Here is a 21298-nt window from a genome sequence, read left to right as displayed (position 1 = left end):
TACAAGATTTCTTTCTTTTACATTGGGTGAACATCATTATCATAGAGCCACAATAGGCATATCCAGTGCTGTTTTGCAGTCCTCTATGTAGTGATATAAATAGAGTAGCATAGTCTGTAGGTTACTAACCTTTTATCATTTCTGAATGTCTGGATGATACCGTCTACTGTGAAGTGGCTGTGGTCTGGCTGACCTTGCCCCACACTAAAACCTTTGGTCAACTACATGATCAGCCAGGATGGCCCTTTTCACATTTTTGATTTGCTTTTTTGACTTCTTCTATGTCCTCATCCTTGTCCTCTTAACCTCACTCTCTTTCCTCTACCTCACTCAGAAGTATTTGTCCCCATTTTTGTCCAGACCAAGAGGACCATTTATAGTGCTCATGCTCTGCTGTCTCAGTGGAGAAATTAGCTGTAAGTGTTTTCACATTTGTAGGCAATTGGTCAACGAGTGTGCCATTTTGTTTTCCAAACAAAACCTTTTTGTTTGGTAATTTCAGTTTGATAATTATGTATAATGCACAGAACTCTTTTGCAAAACATGTTATGTTTTACAATGCTCAAAATGACCAACAATGACATTGTAATTAAATAATTTTAGTTTTTATTGTTATCTACTTATGTGTGTGTGTGTGTGTGTGTGTGTGTGTGTGTGTGTGTGTGTGTGTGTGTGTGTGGTTTTATTGCAAAATTGGTTACCAAGTAGGCATGTTCAAAAACTCTGAAAGTTTAGAGCAGACATAATTTCCTCTCTTGCTGTAATGGGATACCAGTAAACATATATTGACCCAAGTTAAAAGAAACTCTCTCCATGGTTCACCAAGCCACCCTTAGACCTTTGGACCATTTTTTTTCCACCAGAGACTAGACTGATTTTCATTAGGTCAGCCATCTAGTCATCTGAAGTTTGTGTTCTTAGTTCTTATCTATACATTTTAATTTCTTTTTTCTTGTTTCTGTCTTTCTCTGCGTGAAATGCGTGTGTCTGTCTGTGTGCGTGGCGACTGGCTTGTGGTCCCGTGTGGCGACCCGTCGAAGAGTATGCGCTGGCTGGGTCTGGAGGCCCTGCGGCGCTATGCCAGGGCTCACCCCAGTGAGGTGCTCAGCAGCCAGCCCAGCTTTGTGCTCAAGAGGTGTGTGGATGGAGGACTGCTAGATGTGGAGGACTCCATCAGCAGTGTGCTGAGTGACAATGACTTCGTCAAGCTCCGTAGGTCTACGGAAGTTGGAAATGTACTACGTTTAGCTCCTACTTAAATGCCTGTGCAGTGCTGTGAGTTTGTCTCATCATTTCCAGGGATTCATGGAGATACTTGGGACAGATCTCATGACCTGCTGCCTGGCTGCATGTATCCTTTCTTTTTTTTTCTCTCTTATTTCATGGGTGTTTTCCCTTATTTGTTGGGTGTTGTTGGGTTGTGCTGACTTATGTTTGCAGTGCTGCATCAGAATTGAAGTCCCAGTGGAGAATTTTCTTTCATACTTTTAAAGTGAATCAAATTAATACTTGTCGCACTGGTGATTTCACTGTAGATCACTTGTTTTCATTCTTAACCAATAGTTAGCAAAAGAATTCAGTCAAATGAAGAAGATGAGGTATGGTTTGCTTATGGGTCCGAATACTAATTATGAGTGTTAGGTTTAGTTTTGAATCATTTACTGCATTCCATTCTATTTTTGTTTGTTGGTGTGTGTGTTACATATCATATTGATTTGAACTTTTTAATAGTATATCTCACTGGATGGGAACAGCCTCACAACTGCTGATTTGGTCAGTCTGGGAAAAGGTCATTATAAGATTAAGGTACACAGACACCACCAAACAAACCTTCACTGAGAATGTAATTTCTAAGAGAATTATTCATCAAACAGATCAGAGAGGAAGTACAAAACCTGTATGAGCATGGTTAGCACTTAATATTGTTGAATTAAACAACTGCTCATACGTAACTGTCTTTATTCATTTAAGTCTTCTTTTTTCCTTTTTTTTTTTTTTTTTTGCATATATGTACTTTATAAAGTGTAATGAGTATCCTTGTATGAACCTGTAGTATTTGATTTGTGTCTGCTCCATAGCTGAGCTCTGAGACAGAGGAATGTGTGAACAAGGCCAGAGACGTAATTGAGAAGATCATATCAGAAAACGCAGGTATGGTATTTAAACACCTAGGCTCAAACTCACACAATCTTTTGGAATCCAAAAACATTATAATGTCTATATTTAAAATATTAAAATAAAACCTAAAAAAAAAATATCCATAAAACTCTCCACTTTCCAGTTCATTGAAAAAAAAAAAGAAAAAAAAAAGAATGAGCTAAGGGAAGAATTTATAAGCCACCAAAGACAATGTCTTAGTTTGGAATCATTGTAAATTCAGATAGCATGACTGATTAGATTTTTCCTAGATGCAACATTATTCTGCTTAATGCAGAACTGCGTATTGCAGCATTTAATTGTAAATGGTTTTAAAATGTGTGTGTATATAAGTGTGTGTGTATGTTAGAAAAAGAGATTGTGTATGTATGAGTGTGTGTTTTGTGATGTGTAATTGATATACCACTCCTGCCAATTTATTTTTTATTTTTTTCTAATTAATCATCAGTTAACCTCAGATCAAGCTATTTAGTTACAAATATCATTTCAAAGTTCAGTTACTGACTTTGGCAGAACTTACATTAGCAGAACTTCTCCTTGTCCAATGTACAATGGTTGATCCTAATGTAGGTTACAGTTTATGTAAGCTTTACTCAATATAAGCTACACCAACATTAACTACCAGAAAATTCAAAGGTAGTCAGTGCTAGACTAAGTTATTTTATAGTGAAGTCTATGCAATTTTTTATCGTCCACAGCCATCGTCCTAGCCATTTGTGTCTACGCCTATAATTTCATATTAATCCTAATACAAAACATTAAAACCTACTATTTCATCAGCACCAGTGAACTTAACTTTTCTTTGGTTGGAGATTTGTATTTGGTGGTATCGTACGTGTGTTGATGTATGACTCTAATTCGCCTTGCTTGCACAACTGCATTCAGCTCTGCCTGAGTAGCATAGCCTACTGTGAGTCTGACAGCTCTCTGTCACTCATGGGTGCTTGCTGAAATATTGTGGTTGGTTTTTGGGCATAGTTTTATCACATTTCTGTTGTTTTTTTTATTGAAGACCTGTTGAATATGTAGTACAACACTCTAGTTTAATATTTCACCCATTTCACTTTTTTTTTTTTTTTTTTTTTTTTTTTACAGTATCCTCCCTGGGTCTTTATTGACATATTTAATCCTTTTTTTGCAGGGGCATAATAGAGTAAATTCCTCCTGTTATGTTCTAGTTCTGTTTAAGGCTTACTGTTCCCAAATTTAAGCACTGCACACCTTTGACTAATCACTTAAGACATGTAGCATTTGCTTCTTTTGATTTTTTAAACTTGTGTATTGTAGTTGTTTATGGTGTGAACACAGGCTTTGGGAAATTTGCACGGAGTGTTGTGGCAAAAGATCAACTCAAGTAAGTTGGATATTAACTGTATTATGTATCTGATCCATGACTGAATGTCTCATTGTTCTAAAATTCTGGCATGTGTGTGTGTGTGTGTGTGTGTGTGTGTGTGTGTGTGTGTGTGTGTGGGGGTGGGTGTGTGTGTGTGTGTCTGGGTGTGTGTGTGTGTGTGTGTGCGCGTGTGTGCGCATGCGCACATGTGTGACTTTCAGGGAGCTACAAGAAAATCTCATTCGCTCCACCTGTGCTGGCAAGAAGTCTTTCTTAGAGTCCTCTTTGTTTCTAAGTAGTAGTTTATTTGCTGGTAGAAACTGATCATAGTACAACACATCCACAATGTATTTAACCATTCATAGAGTTCCTGCCTGTAACTAAAGCTTGTGTGTGTGTGGGCAGGGGTCGGAGCCGCCCTGATTCCAGAGAGGACCCGGATGCTGCTTGCTCTCAGGATTAACACTTTAGCCAAAGGTTATAGTGGAGTTTCCTTGGAGACACTTCAGAAAATGCTCTCAGCATTTAATGGTAAACATAACCCAGAAACCCTCGTTTTATCTTATTATTTTCTGTTTTATTCATTAATTCTTTTTTATTAATTAGTATTATGTTGGTTGTTAGCTTTCTTGACAGTAACTTGAATACCTACATTTCTTTGTATATGTGTTTGTGTGTGTGTTTCTGAAGCATCCTGTCTATCCTGGGTGCCTGAGAAGGGGACAGTGGGGGCAAGTGGAGATCTTGCCCCTCTAGCTCACCTAGCACTGGGGCTGATGGGAGAGGGCCAAATGTGGTCCCCAAATACCGGCTGGACTGATGCCAGAACGGTGAAACTCAGTTTACCACAGTTAACCTCCTACCTCATAAAACAAGTCCAGAAGCGCACTGAAACACCAGGCACCAACCCAAGCTTGTTGACTAGTATGTTCTAGCGAAGCAGTAATTTTTTGGATACACTTAATTATTTTTTTTTTCATACTTTTCCTCCATAGGTACTAGAGGGCCATGGTTTGACTCCAATATCACTGAAACCTAAAGAGGTATTCATGCCTAGTACTGCTGAGAAATGTGTGAAATTTAGTTTTAATTACTTACTTTTGTTCAACTACTGAGTGGTGATGTTATATATTTTAGGGCCTTGCTTTGATAAATGGCACTCAGATGATGTCATCACTGGGTGCTGAGGCTGTAGAGAGAGCAGAGGCCATCGCTCGTCAGGCTGATGTCATTGCTGCCCTCACTTTGGAGGTTCTGAGAGGAACGAACAAGGCCTTTGACAATGGTAACCCTGGGAATCTTTGCATCTTTGTACCCATGTAACATAGTTTTCCTTGTGGACTTAGTTATAGGAAATAATTGGTTTTCCAGAAAGGAAATGGTCCCTTTTGTCTGCTTGTGTGTATGAAAGCTTTGGGTTTGTTCAAAGTCGGTATTGTTTAGAACTGTTATTTTAGGTATACCATTTCTCCTGTGTTGTGTTCTGAATCAGATATCCATGCAGTGAGGCCACACGCAGGACAGATTTTGGTGGCCCAGCGATTTCGTGCCCTGCTCCACTCTGACATTTTCCCCTCTGCTATCGCAGGTAGAATAAAAACAACAACAGAGTCTTTGGTAGTGAGTTCACATACCGTAGGCCAGTGTCTCTGAGTGCCAGTGCTGGCTAACTACTGGACTATACAGATTTAGGCTTTCCTTGTTTTATGGAAAGAGTAATTTGTGATGATTGTAGTAATTGATATTTTGTTTTTATGCTCATTTAGAAGAGAAGCCCTATGATCGTGTTCAGGATGCCTACACCTTACGATGCTGCCCCCAGGTGACCAATGTTAAATTATGTCTGTTCAGACGCTGAAACCAGAGATTCAGGATTAGAAGGCTGCTGGCTGAAGGCATACCTGGATTAAACAAGAGAATCAGCTGTGGTTCTTTTTACAGGTGCATGGCGTGGCCAATGACACCATTGCTTTTGTGAAAAAAATTCTCAACACTGAACTAAACAGCAGCACAGATAACCCTGTATCCTCTAACTGGCTATATCTTTCTATAATATATGTGTCATATCTAAATACACTTTTGCATTAAATCAGTTTGCATTAGCAGTTTGTGTGTTTGTTCAGGGAGCTGATAAAAATAACTTAATGTGATAATTCAACAAAAAATAAAATTTACACAATTTTCCATTCAGCACAAATGTAGCAGACCAGCCAAGATCTACTTGTTAACTTATGGTTCCTTTTATTATGTTCATACCAGAACTCTGGCTAGCTTGTAAATACTTGAATTCTGTACACTGAAATATCTTTTCCATAAATACACTCTGTAAATACACAACCCTTCACACACACTTGCTTGAAGCTACAGCTGATTCTTAAGAAATGTCAGACTTGCTGATGTGGTTTTAGGTTGGATTATGGTTGGTTGAGTTCACAGATAAGCAGACAGGCAGTAGGCCACTTATAAGAAGTTAGACCAGTCTAACAGTTAGAAAACCAACAGGATGTCTCATGATGAGTTTGAAAGCGGTTTTTGCTAACTGTTACACTCAGCAGTTTTGTTCATTTTTATGCGTCATAGTACATCCTACACCACATCAGTGAGTCTTTGTGAAAATACTTTGAACTATGTGCGGTTTGAAGTAGGTGTGTTAAGATTTTGGAAAGTATTCATGAAAAACATTTTGGTGTACTGAATTCCAATACCTGCTGGCTAAATGATCTTAATGGTTTTGATATGTAACTAATAAAGGAAACTTCTGTTACAAACAAGTCATGTTTGTTACAAGCCTCTGTTACAAACAAGTCATGTTTACCTTAAATGTTTATAAGTGGGGTAAAGGGAATATACTGAAAATTTTGCAAATGAGGCTCTTAAAAAAAGTGACAGTAAATGGTATATCCAACAGCTCTGATATTATCACTTTCTTAACCTCTCTCCTGTCAGCTGGTATTTGCTGAACGAGGGATCACTATTTCAGGAGGAAACTTCCATGGAGAATATCCTGCCAAGGTAACCAGTGTCCTGCTCTGTACCAGGTTTTTAGTTCTATCTACAAGGATCAGGAAATCCACAAGGATCAGGAAAAGGGCTTCCACAGGGCTCCTTAGATCCAAAGAAGATAACTTTGAAGAGGAAAGAACAGGCTGGAGTTACCATATATTCCTCCATACAATCTTACAGGGTCTGCCATGTAGCTTTACAATAGGCAAACTGCTTCAGACTGTTTCTGATGGTAAAATAAAAATAAGGCCCAACTCCATTTCCTTTACAGGCTCTGGACTTCCTGTCCATAGGCGTGCATGAGCTGGCGAGTATTAGCGAGCGGCGCATCGAGAGGATGTGTAACCCTTCACTCAGTGACCTCCCAGCATTCCTCGTGAAAGAGGGTGGCTTCAACTCAGGCTTCATGATAGCCCACTGCACCGCTGCAGCCCTGGGTGACAGCTGACTCCCTCTCACTTAATCCACAGCACACATTCAGCTGATGGACCTGAACGCTCCAGTCCAAACCTTGCAAAAATTTGCAGTGATGTCTCTCCTCTGCATTAGTGTCGGAGAATAAGGTGCTGTGCCACCCGGCCTCTGTGGACTCCCTGTCCACCAGCGCGGCCACAGAGGACCATGTGTCTATGGGGGGCTGGGCAGCCAGGAAAGCGCTGAGGGTGGTGGAGCACGTAGAGCAGGGTAGGAGAGAAACCCCACGCAGGGGGCAATAAATAGCAGTGCACTGGGACAGGCCTCTTCTGGCTTATGTTTATCCAGCATTTGGCATTAAATATCTCTCTCTCTTTGCCTCCCTCTCCATCTCTGTCTCCACCCACACACACAGTTCTTGCCATCGAGCTGCTGGCAGCCTGCCAGGCTTTGGAGTTCTTTCGCCCCTTGGGGACCACAGCGCCGCTGGAGAGAGTCTATGAGCTGCTCCGCACTGTCGTCAGGTGACCGCCATTTCCTCCTCAGTTCTGTATATCTGTTTCTGGTGTACCACTGTGTTCTCAGAAGTTTTTCATTTATTGACCTTATCACCTAGGCATAATTGAAGATTTTATTAAAAAATTAGCATTGGTTTAAATATTTGTACATAAAAGTGTTCAGAAACCTGTTGCGTTGGTAGAGTAATTGTTTTCAAGTCAATTTTTACATGCAGTTTTGATTGTTAATATTCATTAATGTGTGTAATATTACTGAAAGTCTGCATTTCCCATTAGGCCATGGGACAAAGACCGCGTTATGAGCTCAGATATTGAAGTAGCTCACAAGCTCCTTCTAGAGGAAAAGGTGAGTATCACAACTTCCATACCCACTGCTTTGCTCCACCTGGTTCTCTGTTGACAGTGATGGTGTCTGTGTGCAGGTATGGAAGGCAGTGCTACCATACATGGAGCAGTATAAGGACAGTCACCGTGACCACATCTCTTCCGTTGACTGAAATGGACCCACATGTCTCTCTCTCTCTCTTACTCTATATGATTAAATGGTAACATTTTAAGATGTTTGTGATTCAATAATTTAACACATCTAGACTTTCTGCTGATGCTTTTATCAGAATCAAACAATTCCATTTTATTTTGTGGGTCATCGATTCCCTTGTTCTGTCTGTTCCATCTGGTTTGGCCTGATATTGTGGATTGGTAATGGAGTTGCTGATGTTTTCCTTGTCTTCCTGAGATTATCCCATACTTCCTGTTTTGATGATGCCTTTTGGATTAACACTAATAAATTCACCAAGCACATGTGGCCAGATAATAGGAAACAATATAGGGTGTATGTATGTGTTTAAATGTCTTCAACAATGAAAAGTGATTCAAACCTTGTGTCTAAAAGTGGTACAGACCATGAAAAGTCTTCAGTATAATTTTATCTGTACAAAAATAAGCCTTGTTGGACTGTCTCACACCATAGACTTTATTCTCTGCAAGGGAAGATGTCAGTCCATTTGACCATGAGGATTTCTTATTTGTTTTAGATAGTGTGATCCTATGGGCAATGATTTCCAGCCCTACGTGAATAAAATATGAATGATACGTGAATAAAAATATTAAAACATTTTGTTGAATTAGTTCAATTTTTTTTCCCTTTACTTCTTTTAGTGAAACTTTTCCTAAACCATCCATACCCACACTAGATTACAGTACAGAAGTATGTGTGGGTCCCTTTAATTCCTTAGAGAAACAGAAGGAACTGTGTCTTCTCAGTCCCCCTAAAGAGAACGCAAGAGAGCTCCCCACAGTCATCAAATCACACTCACTATTTCCTTATTAGAAAGAGAAGGGAAAATCAGTGGCTGGTGTTGTGATCAGACTCACTGGCTGGCCGCAGTAAGTGTGGTCAACAGCTGCTGGAGGAAGCTGCTCCCAGCTTTGGAGTCGCTGCTCCTCGAAAGTCCTCCTGCTCAAGAGGAGGTGATCCTGGTGTACTGGCACGGTGTATCAGTACTGTCATTAGATTCTCTCTCTCTCCACTTTTGTTTCCCCTCTGTCTACTCATCTTCTCACCACCTGCAGGGCCGATGCAGGTGCTATCACTGGACTATCAACTGCCTGAGGCCCCACTGGAGGAGGCGACCAAGCCAAGAAGAGCCAATGAGAAGAGCCCTGATCCACATAACCAGCAGGAAGACCTGTTGTCCTGTACCTCATGTAATCCTCATCTCTGTTCTATGTTTCTCTCTCTCACAGGAGTGAGTCCTGATGCTGCAGCCATGTTTCTCCCTGCACTCTCACCTGCCTGCTGCTCTTCAGGTAAATTCTGTGTTAATTCGAGCTGTTCGTATTCTTATCTTGTGTTATTCTCTGCCTGTTGTTCCCGTTATCTAGCCCTCGTTCTCACTGGTGTTAGTTGCTTGTTCTTTTCGTTACTTGTATCATAGTATAGCCTGCTCCCTTTTTGTCATGGTGCGCTTTTGTTTGTTTGTTAAGATGTATTCCCAGACTCTACTTGTTGGCTCACTGACCCTGGACTGTTCTAACGTCTCTGCCTCTGGAACTGCCCTTAATAAATCTTGCTCTTCTCAACGTATGTGTCCACCTCTTGATCGCTCCACATTAGAGAAGGACCATTTTATTCGCAGATACAAAATGTTTTCAGGACAATTAAACGTGAAGTCTTACATTAGATTACAATATTATTTCAATAAATTAACAGGTGCTATTAATGAAATAAAGGCAGTCAGCAAATGTTACTAAGCTTTGATTATGTATTACATATTACCATTTTAAAAAGGTTGTTGGAGTCGTATATAAAATGTTACATATTGTGAAAGAATGTTTAAAATCAATTTTTGAGTTTGAAAATTTAATTTCCTGAAGAAATTTTATATTTACTGTAACCATTCCTGGAGTAGCATTATAACTAAGGTTCAGCTAGGTCAGTTTTAATAAAAAATATTTAATTTCTTATCTGTTAATGTAATGTTTCTAAATGGGATCCAGTTTGACACACGCATGCGGTGGCCCTGTTACCTGAGAGAAGCTCCTGATCCATATCCTCATATCCCGAATGCTGGACTTCAGAAAGGACACTTCCGGTTAGAGGAGAGCAGAAGATGTGGCAGAACGTCAATCAACCACAAATCTATGACCTCTGCGGATCATAGTCAAGTGGGCTGGTTAGATGGCATGCACACACATTCTCTGTCTCATTTGCTCTCTCTCTCCACCTGATATTCTGTGGTTTCCTCATCCTGATTTTGATTATTTGATTATTTGGAAGAAAGCTCTCAGTTACAATAAAGATGTAATTCACTAATTCTCAGTTAAAAGACTCCACAAACATTACCCACCACTTCGAGTGGAGATACGGCTTCTTTTATTGATTTATCTGCGGTCGATCTCTTCATAGACTGCCTCAGGCAGAGTCTTACGCCTCCTCTTAGAGATCACTGGATGGAGAAATACACAAACATGGTATCATTTCAGTGTAACAGAAGACAGACAGACTCAAGGACTAATGTTCAGAGAATGTCCAGAAACTGGACAGTAGATGGTGTGAATGTATCCCACCTCTTCTGAGCACTCTGTTCTGGTAAACCAGCCCAGAGAGAAGCACTAAGGCCAGGAAAAGCAGCACTCCCAGTACCAGCAGGACCACTGGAGGGGTGGACAGAGCAGCTGCTGGAGGAGGTAGTGGAAGACTGGCTAATGCTTGTAATGCTTGATGAACAGGACAAAAAAAAAACCATAACGCTACAGAACATCTTACAATACATCCATAACCATTTATGAAAAAGACCAAGAGACAAAGTAGGAACCTGTAATGGTGGAGGTGCTGGTGGTTGGTGTGGGTGTAGTAGAAGGGTCGGTCTGTCAATATAAAAGCACAACACACTGACATTTAACATACATACTCTCCCAGAAGTTGCCTCTACAATGAAGCTCCTCTGTCCACACCTGGCCCTCCCCTCTGCAAAAGCAGCTACTCCCAGCACCTCCACAGGAGGCCCACAGCCCAGCTCTCTACACACAACCTCTGCATCCTGCTGGTCAAAGTCAGCATCACACACTATGGTCTAGGTCTTCCCATGAAGCACCTCCACTCTCCTAGAGCACAGGTGAGGACCGTTGGTAAGTCTGGATTTCCTGTAAGCTGCATATTTGTATTAACAGTGTGAACAGAACACAAGTGAACTGATAACACCTCAAACACACAAGAATATGAGAGAACACGTCCAAGGAAAATCTATTCAGTGACCTTGTGGAGGTCATTAGTCCAATGTCTAATGAAATACTTCATATAGTATAGTATCTATATAGTTGATAGTTTGGATTTCATAACTATGAGCAAACACATCCACTAAAAGAATTTTACATAACAAATCGGGTATTACAGAACAGATATTCTAACAAAACAGATATTACAGATTTCAATTAAAATAGCCACAAACAGTAAAGTTCTTTTTGTGTGCATCATTACTATATCAAAACAATATAACTATGGTGTTTCACAATCATGGTTGTCTCTAAGAAATTGCTTTGCAGGACCAAAGTTTTAAAAGACATACAAGTACATTTTTACCAACTGGTGTGATAGTGAAATGAATGGCTGCAGCCTACCTGAACAGATGACTCCAGCATATCCTGTATGAGACGTACAGTAATAAATCTTACGACCAACCAAACATTCATTCAGTGTAGACTCTGATCCTCAACAGTTTGCATACCCCTTCAATCTTGGTCCAGACCCTGGACCAAAGTGAGCATTATGCAATATATCTACAGCCACACCACAATCCAGCTCTCATATCCCAGCCACCTCTACACGCTGTTCCCCACTGTCCTTCATGAAGAACATCCACTCTCCCAGCACAGTGACTACCACCATCCACCAGGCTCACACTGGACAGAGACAGACACACAGAGACACACAGACACACACAGAGACAGACAGAGAGAGAGAGACAGAGAGAGAGAGACAGAGAGAAAGCGAGACAGAGACAGAATTTAGAGTGTTAGAACCATGGATGGACTACTGGGAGCAGCATCTAGAGGTAAGAACAACAAAGACTGCTGATTCCAATTGATCTGCTTTACCTCTGATAAAAGATGATAACATGAACTTAAATGATTCCCAGAGGGAATGTGAAGTATAACCACAGAGACATGAGTTCTTTGGCAAACTGTAACCTTTTCAACATGTCTTTTTCAGCAATGGTACTTTGAGAGTTTCTAGCAAATAGTTTAGCTTCACATAGGTGTCTTCTGATTGTTGCAGTACTCACAGGTAACTGAAAATCTTCTTTGATTTCCCTGGAGCTGATCATTGGATGCTTCTTTGCCATTCTTGTTATTCTATGATCTACGCGGATGATAGTATTTCTTTTCCTACCACATGTTTTGTTTGCCATTTTAAAGCATTTGAGATCATTTTAGCTGAGCAGCCTATTATTTTCTGCACGTCTTTATATGTTTCCCCTCTCCAACCAACTTCTTGATCAAAGTTCTTTATTTCAGTACAATTTCTGGAATGACCATTTTACTCACTGAGCAAGTTATTGCATATCAGTTATTGACTGTATAAATAATGAACAGAGAGTATTCACATGTACTGAACTGTACTGGAACATGAGTAACTTAGAACTGCTCTTGAGGAGACACAGATGACCTACTGAGAAAAACTCCTGCAGACGTCTGTGTGATTAGATATTACTGTGTGTACACAAACCAGGGAGAAATGGTGGCATCTCCCATTAGCACTGAGAATGTGAAGGAGTGAAGGTCTGAAAGAGGGTTGAAGATGTTCAGTGTTGCTCTCTGTCCTGATGAAGGGGACTGAAGGAGATCCTGAGCTCTACCAGTGTACTGTGCAGTGGGGGAGGGAGGGAGGGGCTCAGGAACTGAGTGCAGTTTCTCCTCCTCCTCCTCCTCCTCCTCCTCCTCCTCCTCCTCCTCCTCCTCTCTGTCACAGCCTGTGGAGAGTCCAGGCTTCACCCCACTACAGAGTTACATTTATAGTATCTGATATAGCAATTTGTTAATCCATTTAGGACAAGGCAAGTTTATTCATGTAGCATTTTCTTCATACACAATGGCAATTCAATGTGCTTCACATAAAAGATAAAAATTGTAAATTGATTTATTTAGAACAAGTTACATAATAAACTATTGCTAAACCAATACTAAAAGAGATGGTAAAAATGAAAGTGCTAAAAGATTTCAAATTAAACATGTGCTAAGATTAAAGATGAAAATAAAGACAGAATAAATTAAGAATTAAAATAAATAAAGCTGCATTTTAATGATGAAAATCGAAAAGTTAGAAATTAATTAAATTAAAACACAGTGCTGACTACTTCTTACTGATATGAGAATGTTTTGCATAATTGAATGCATTCTTACAAGCAGTAGTGAATGAGACTGTGGACATCAGAAGGATTAAAGTCAGACAGTTCTCCATCTCCCAATGCCCTGCACACACTCTGTTCATCTCAGAAGAGAGAGAGCGGGAGAGAGAGAGAGAGAGAGAGAGAGAGAGAGAGAGAGAGAGAGAGAGAGAGAGAGAGAGAGAGAGAAGTCCTCACAGCTGTCATTCACACTCACTGTTACCTTATTAGACAGAGAAGGAGAAATCATCAAACGTTCTGCCGTGACAAATTCTGAGCACAGTCTGCTGTACAGGCCACAGCTCTGGCAGCATTTACATTATGAGTAGTATACCCTGCACACACAATAATGCTCCCAAACTCCTTTGGTAGATTAAAACAGACTCAGGTTTAGACAGATGAATTCAACATCAGGATTACAGACGCTCCCTCTCACCTCGTACTCCTTCCACAAACACACAGACACCACCACTTCTGTCCTTCCCTGATAAATGTATTCCGTCAGCACGGGCGAGGGAGAGAGTGCCGAAGAGTGGGGAATATCTTAATGTGACCAGGTTTCTGTGAACTTCATACTTGATATTCAATACATGCCCTTATGTTGATTCTGAGTTCCTCCATTTTACTCTTGAGTGATCTCTTATCGCTCGGTACAATGGAGGGCAGCGCCTTCATAGCCGCTGCCTCATGCCACCTTGCCTGCCTCTTTTTCACCACTCTCTTTCACATACGTTCTGCTGCCTTATAACCTCCAGCAGGTGAATGGTTCGCAGAGCAAAGCGAGAGCAAAAAACAAAACCAAAAAAAAACCCTATCAGGACTAAACTTACTGCAAACGTCATCATTTTAAACTTAAAATGTGACACTTAAAAATAAAAGCAATAAAATCAGCAGAAGGGCAAAAATAAGTAAGACAAACAAGCACAGCAGTCTGGGTCATTATTAGAGCAGTGCCAACAACTCATGTGGATGAGAGGAAGAGAGTGAGATAGAGAGAGAACCAGAAAGATGATGAGGGAGGTGGAGAGAGAGAACCAGTGAGAGGTGATGGATGTAGAGAGAGAACCAGCAAGAGATGAGAAAGCTGGAGAGAGAACCTGAAAAAGAGGTAAAGGCGTAAACAGAACAAAGAGGGCAAGAGGTCAAGGGAGCAGAAGAGAAGTGCAGAGGAAGGCACATGTAGGAAAAAAGAAAATAAATCAGTCCTTTATCAAAAGAGCATTTGAAAGCCACTTATATAAAATGCTAAATGCCTGTGTGTTTTTAAAAGATGACTGTCATTTGAGAGTTGTCATTTAATCTATATGACATTGAAGTTTTGCTGTAGAAATCTCTGTTTTGATGGGCTAGCATGGATGCTAGCTAGTTTGTACTGAATGCTGGTAGCTACTAAGGTAATAAAATAATATTGAAAAATAGGGATGGTCAAGAATAAACTGGTTTCATGCAGGAAAGGCCTCTGTAGGCTTCAGCGTAAATCATCAGGAGGCCTCTTTGACAGGCCTCTAGGGGCCTCAGTCGAGGAGGGAGCCTTGGTTCAAGGACGGGACAGCCCGGCCAAACAACGGAACAACCAATATGGGCAGCCAGTGATATACAATATGATTGCCTGTTTAAAAAATAGAAGTAGCTCAGGATGACCCTAATGGTACCAAGAACAGGTTGGTGTAAGTATTGAATATGGTTTGGAGAACAATAGTGGAACCTGGCCAAGTTTTTATGAAAAAATAAAAATGGTTATGAAGAAACTGTATAAAAGGTGTGCCTACCTGAGACTGTTAGACATTCTCCGGACAATGCCTCGTTTGTAACATTGAGCTCAGAATAAAGACAAGACCAGCCCTTCTCTTCAATTAATTCCAGAGTCTGCATCTTTATTTATATTTAGTGTGTATTTAATAAACTGTCTTGAATTTAGGGAGATCTAGGAACAACACTACCATACGTTTGTGTTAACAAGGGGTGCAAGGTGGAAACCGTTGTATTAAAGAGTCAGTGAAATGTGAATTACATAGTGAACAACTGTATGGAACATGTTGAAGGAGGAAAAATCCTTTTGTACATTATGTAACTAGTTTCATTACAGTGATGAAAACACGGTGAAGAGGTGCTACATGGCTAACTTAATTATTTGGGTTACAGAATTAAAAAAGAAGAATCGTGGAGGCTCCTGTCCTTTTCATGTGTGCAACACTAGGGCTCCCTTGGCTGCACACACACAACCTGCCCATCTCATGGTTTGATAACCAGATTATTAAATGGTACCCCTACCTCCACACACTGCCTTAGTCCCATGGTCCTGCCTCTTCTGTCCACCTCCATCAAGAGCCTGCTTGCAGACTCCAAAACTCTAGTTCCAGCATCCTACCAAGACCTGGCAGAGGTTTTAGGCTTGCCAACCCATGTTTGACAATTCCCTCCACACAGAAACCCCATAATGGGCTATTATCATCAGTGAAAGATCTATCCTCTTTCCCAAGAGGAGAACCAGGTGATGGAGTATGTGTTTCAGGTGTACATGAATGGGGTCCTCTGGGAGTACCTCGATATATCTGTTCATTTTAGCAGTATGTGTTCTAATCGATAAACTAGTGACAACTATGCACCACCCTAAATATATGGAAATTATTATTAATTGTTAACGATTAATTATACTCAAGGTTAATTAATGCTTTATCAGTCTCATTCTGAAGGTAGTTTGAAATGTATGCAGTGATTTGAAGCCTCTGGTTTAAATTAAACTTTCTACATTGACCAGTTCAAAGAGTAAATGGGAAGTTATTTATTAATCAATATCAAGAAATTGTTATCATTATAAGACAGAGTAAATGTGAGGTAAACAGACATGACTCAGATATATGAAACTATACTAACTAATCAGTAACATACAGAGAACACTTAAAGAAATGAACAAAACCATGAAACTGAAACTTCATAAACCATTTAATCCACACATTCACAGTGGAAAAAGCGTTATAAACAAATCAAATAAATCAAAAGAAAAATACCTTGAAAGGGAGAACCCTGCCCAGGGAATAACAGGGAATTTAACTTTGTACCTAATACCTACTATAAAATAGTGATAAATCTAATTCTGTAGAGAGAATATTACTATATAAACATACATAATAAATAAATAATTATCATACTAATTTCACTTGAGAACACCCATACCTAAGATAGTCTTCTGTGTAATATAAAACACAATATATAAGGAAAACAGTTATACACTTTTACTAAAGACATAATACTTAAAGACAGAAAACTTGATTAATAGGTAAACATTCTAGAATTTTGCCAGAGATGTCCATGACTCAGTCTTCTTCAGCCTGCTCTGCCTAAACTGAGGAGGCAACCAACTTCATTAATAATAGCTACAATGTTGCTATGCACATTCTGTGATATTGGGAAGGTATGTGTACCAGAATTTCTACAAGTACGTGGCATGAATAGACATGAAAATAAAAATCAGTATAAGTTGACAAATAAAGCAGCCACATAACTCACAGTAATAATATCTAGTTGGTTATTATTCATGATTAAACACAATTCTAAAATGTTATGTATCACAAGCTGTTTATAAAAGGGTAATGCACAGTTTAATTGTTCATGTTGACAATCTTGCTGCAGTCATTGGATGGCACTGTGGGTCCACAGTTCAAAACAATCAGATATGTAATTATAGGTCCCTCGATGGAAGATAGTGAAATATGTTCTCATTCAAATGTCCATGAAGAGCTGCATCCTTCAGGCAGGATTATTATCCTATACCTATCCAAGAAAGTAGTTTTATAAAGCATTGAACAGTCTAGAATGTAAATCCTAATTCCTAAATTCCAAGGGTGGTTTCATGTCTTCTGAGTGCATGAGATGAAGTTAAAGGGTCAATAATGTTGGGCCATGTATCCTTGCAGAACCTTTCTTTGCTAAAAAATTAAAACCTTATAATAGAGGTGGATTTCAAACTTGCTATAGCTGTGTAGCATTCTGTTTCCCGATAACTCTACTCCTATAACTATAACTATCTGCTCCCAATAACCTCCTGATGGGAGTTGTTAGGGTCAATTAAGGTTTAGAGTTCAGTTGGAAAGGGGGGGGGGGGTGTTCTCTGCTACATCTTGTTTTCCTTGACAACATTCTGGTCTACTCTGCCTCCCTAGACCAACATGTTCATGATGTATGCCAGGTCCGTCACACTTTTTTTTGCAAAAATCTGCACTGTAAGCTTGAGATGTGCAAGTTCCACCTGCATCAAACAGGTATTTGAGAAGTGGATGCACTGGCTGGAGGGTGCACAACACCCTTTTTTTAATCATTACAGACAACAAGAACCTGCAGTATCTGCAAACAGCAAAGCTTGTGGGAGAAAGATTGGCCCCAGAATGCACTAGCACACTTCTACGAGACATTTTGGTGAGACAGAATGCTATAAACAAGATGGTGGTCTCCCGCTCCTAGATCCAGAACCCAAAACAATTCTATATGAAAACTCAACTTCGCATTGCATCAGCACAAACAGGCAATAGAACTAGAAGATTTCATTGACCAGTACTACAATCAAATACACAGCATGGATAAAGATAAAGTTGAAGGAAAAACTAAAAGTAAGATAAATTTAACTCCTTTATCAAAGAGACCCCTGTTGTCTCATAAGATTAGGTAACACACCTGTATGACATTCTAGCAAAGTTAACAACAATTCAGTTATACAAAAGAAAATAACCACATATTTCTTAAACAGTTTCATACCTCCATGGTCCAAAAATGAAGTTTACAAACAAAGTATCAAAGCTCAGGATGGTGAGGTGATGGAGAGTCAGTCTAATTCCTTTTTTATTTTCTTGAAGCTATAAACTATTTTGTGGTTAACAATTTGCTTACACTATACACAAGGTAAGTAACATACAAATGAATTGATTATAATGAATAATGCCACTTAATAATTCTAATGATCACATATGATAAATAATGTGTACATATGTATCAACCTTTTTCCTTTTGTTTTTTTACTTGTGTTTTCAGTTGAGCGCATACCCCATAAAGGAACATCGTGGTACATGAGTTCAAGGCTCGTCCCTCATGGAGCAGATGACTGTAGTTGGGACTGATTGCCCAATGGGCAGGATGATCGCAAATGGACAGGCAATGAAACAGGCAATCCCAGTAAATGGGGTGAGCAATGAAGAGAATTGGTAAAGAGACCCCGAGTCTTCATCTTGATTTAGTGTGCTCATTCCTTCCCTGTTATGAATCCTTATTTGTCAAAGTGTTTGTGTTGGATGACCTGACGTGTGATATTATCTTGGGAATATTTTTTATAAGACTACTTGTACAGTTATTGTATACACATGTTTGGGGAAGTTATTAAACATCCTACTTTTCAGCGTTAGTTTGTGCATTTGAAAATATTACAGTGCTAGAGTGTTAGTCGCACCACCCTATGTTTGTGTTTGTGAGACAGTCCTGAGGAAAACATGGCGAACATCACATAGTGGTGTTCCGTATGGGGATTGTATAACACATTTTGTGATGTGTTATATGTACTTTTGGGGTTAGGCGTTAGGGGCTTTTTTGCGTTGTTTTTTGTAACCCTTTGGGTTATTATTATTATTTTTTGATCTCCGTTTCTCTCGGTTTGATGATTGTAAGGCTGAGCTGATATTGAGGGCCATACTCGCTCCTATACACACCATAGTACACCTTGGTGAGACCCCTAAGCATGTGACATGCAAGCAACCCCATGGCGACATCGCCGAGGTCTCTAGTTTGTTGGAACAACTATGCATAGACGAGCCAAGGCCACCCGGATTACTAAATAAGGAGAATCATGAAAGTGAGACGAGGATAATCTGGGCATATTGGAGGAACATCTCACAAAGCTTGAGGAGAGAATGGATGATGTGGAAGGCCAACTGAAAGATGTAGTTGACTCTTCCTGTGTAAGGGAAGCAGGGTTGAGGTCTTCCTTGGAGAGACTAGTGGAAGATATCAAGACCTGCATAGATGAGATGTTCAGTCATTTTGATCGTGTGATTGTTGATTGCCTACACCGTCGAAATCGGGTGTGGGAAGGGCAGATGAGAGAGAACATCTGACAATGTATCCGCCACACGACCATCGTCCACATCATCTACTCCCACAGCAAGACCGTTCCACAGTGAGATAAGTGCCTTTCTGATGGGTGCTCCTTCTACTCCTCCTATTTGGATAGACCCGTGCTAATGATGTCACAGATATTATAGAGCAATGTGAATTTTTTTTAACACTAAGACCCCTGAATGACACTGCGCTGTTTGGTACACTGAATGCTGTTCTACTTGGGCCTGCTCGGAGTTGGTGGTTAGCATCCAGAGCCAAGATATAGAACTGGGTGATGTAAAAGACTGCATTCTTAGAAGCTTTTCTGCCTGAAGATTATTCTGCTGAGATTGAGAATCAGCTTTCTGCAATGGTGTAGGCCCCGAACCAGTGCCTCAGAGACTTCGCTTATGACTATAGGGCTTTGTGCCTGAAGTGGCGAACTTAGATGGCTGAGGAGGAGACGGTCAGGAGGATTTTAAATGCCTGTAATCCTTGTATTGCTAGTGGGTTAAGCGGAGTAATAGCCACTGTGGACCAGCTTGTGAAGTTGGGCTCCATAGTTGAAAGATACTGGGCATCCTCTAAGGGGTATTGGATCAGAGTGCAGAATGCAAGCAGTGGTGATCACCAAGCCGCCAAGAAAACTCCCCAAAAAAGTGGGAAGTAGAACAGCAGAGAGGGTGAGATTGTGACTTTGCATGCGGAGCCTTCTCTTCTTGTGGTTCCTGTACAAATCAGGGGAGTTGATTGTGATGCCATGCTGGATACTGGGAAGTACCTTCCCCCTCATACGAGAGTCTATGGAAACATATAGCCAGAGATAAAGAAGATCTCCTACATTGTGACAACCAAACTTTTGTGATGGCTGATGGACAGGTGAGCCATGATATCGGGAAGGCTCTATTATTTCTCAGTCTTCATGACACCTCTTATAAGTTGGAGATATACGTGCTCAAGGACAACAACCTGCACATGCTTATTCTGCTGGGACTAGATTTTCTAGTAGTTAACAAACTCACCCTCCAACCTTATCACAAAAATTATATAACATCCAATGACCAGGTACACCAGTTTCAGTATAAGAAAACATCATCACTAAGGGGGACTAGCACCAACTTTTATATGGCCGTAAAGAAAGATCAACCCTCAGCACTCTATCAGAACATTGTCTCTCAACCTGAGATCGTTATACTGCTGCTGCAGAAGTGGTCTACTGTATAGACAGAGTTTAGGCAACATTGAATCTACACTACTGATGAGGTGCCAGTCAGGTGGCGAGTATACCGGACCTTGTGGGTTGAATGCCAAAACATGCCTGGATGCCTAGTCAATGCCTCTGGTACATGAGATTCTGGAGTCATTGGAAGGTGTGGCATACTTCAGTACTTTGGATATCTTGAGTGGCTATTGGAAAGTGGCTATGGCAAGCAGAGAAAGCAAAAATCTGCTGTCATCACTCCACAAGGCCTGCATCAGTTTAAGTTTATGCTTTTTGGTCTGAAGAATGCTAGTGCTACCTTCCAACAGCTGATGGAGCATGTATTAGGTGAGTTGAAAGAGAGGACGTTTTGTTTATATTGATGACATCATTGTGTTTTTTCAAACTCAAGGACAACATCTCCAACACTTAAAAGCCGTATACAAGTAAGTTATTACTGTGTGAAACTGGGAAATGTACATGTGTGAACATGAGAAATGTTGAGATGGTGGGATGAGAAAAGTTGGTTGCCATGGAAAGTTTTTGAGCCTGATAGAATTTATGGCCACAGTTTCTTGAAGTATAACCAGGGGTGTAAGTGGTTCTTGCATTCCAATCTGTGGATTTATGACACCTAAGAAAAGGGGGAAGGGTCAGAAAGCCAGGCTAGCATGATAAGCCATCAGCCATTTTATAGCTTTGTTGC

At 40.3% G+C, this 21298-nt stretch overlaps 1 protein-coding gene across 6 annotated transcripts; it reads left to right on the top strand.

Annotated features, from left to right (window-relative positions):
- The first annotated feature begins 859 nt into the window (after positions 1 to 859).
- On the top strand, positions 860 to 8542 carry LOC113583744 (histidine ammonia-lyase-like). Of its 6 annotated transcripts, none has more exons than XM_027020224.3 (20): positions 860 to 1212; positions 1300 to 1351; positions 1568 to 1598; positions 1732 to 1806; positions 2079 to 2151; positions 3445 to 3511; positions 3715 to 3788; positions 3899 to 4024; positions 4184 to 4323; positions 4489 to 4536; positions 4631 to 4778; positions 4986 to 5081; positions 5260 to 5315; positions 5435 to 5515; positions 6440 to 6505; positions 6768 to 6933; positions 7046 to 7180; positions 7326 to 7434; positions 7705 to 7774; positions 7851 to 8542. In XM_027020224.3, exons 1-20 carry the CDS (start codon positions 978 to 980, stop codon positions 7923 to 7925), a joined length of 1923 nt encoding a protein of 640 aa, XP_026876025.2. In that variant the 5' UTR covers positions 860 to 977; the 3' UTR covers positions 7926 to 8542. The 6 variants fall into 6 exon arrangements, with proteins under 6 accessions (XP_026876025.2, XP_026876024.2, XP_026876022.2 ...); XM_027020223.3 differs by having other exon boundaries at positions 3715 to 3791; XM_027020221.3 differs by having other exon boundaries at positions 3715 to 3806.
- The last annotated feature ends 12756 nt before the right edge of the window (positions 8543 to 21298 follow it).

Source organism: Electrophorus electricus, chromosome 11 (genome assembly GCF_041902795.1).
Source record: "Electrophorus electricus isolate QZ-2024a chromosome 11, ASM4190279v1, whole genome shotgun sequence".
NCBI lineage: Eukaryota > Metazoa > Chordata > Actinopteri > Gymnotiformes > Gymnotidae > Electrophorus > Electrophorus electricus.
This window is presented reverse-complemented; position numbering and strand designations above follow the sequence as displayed.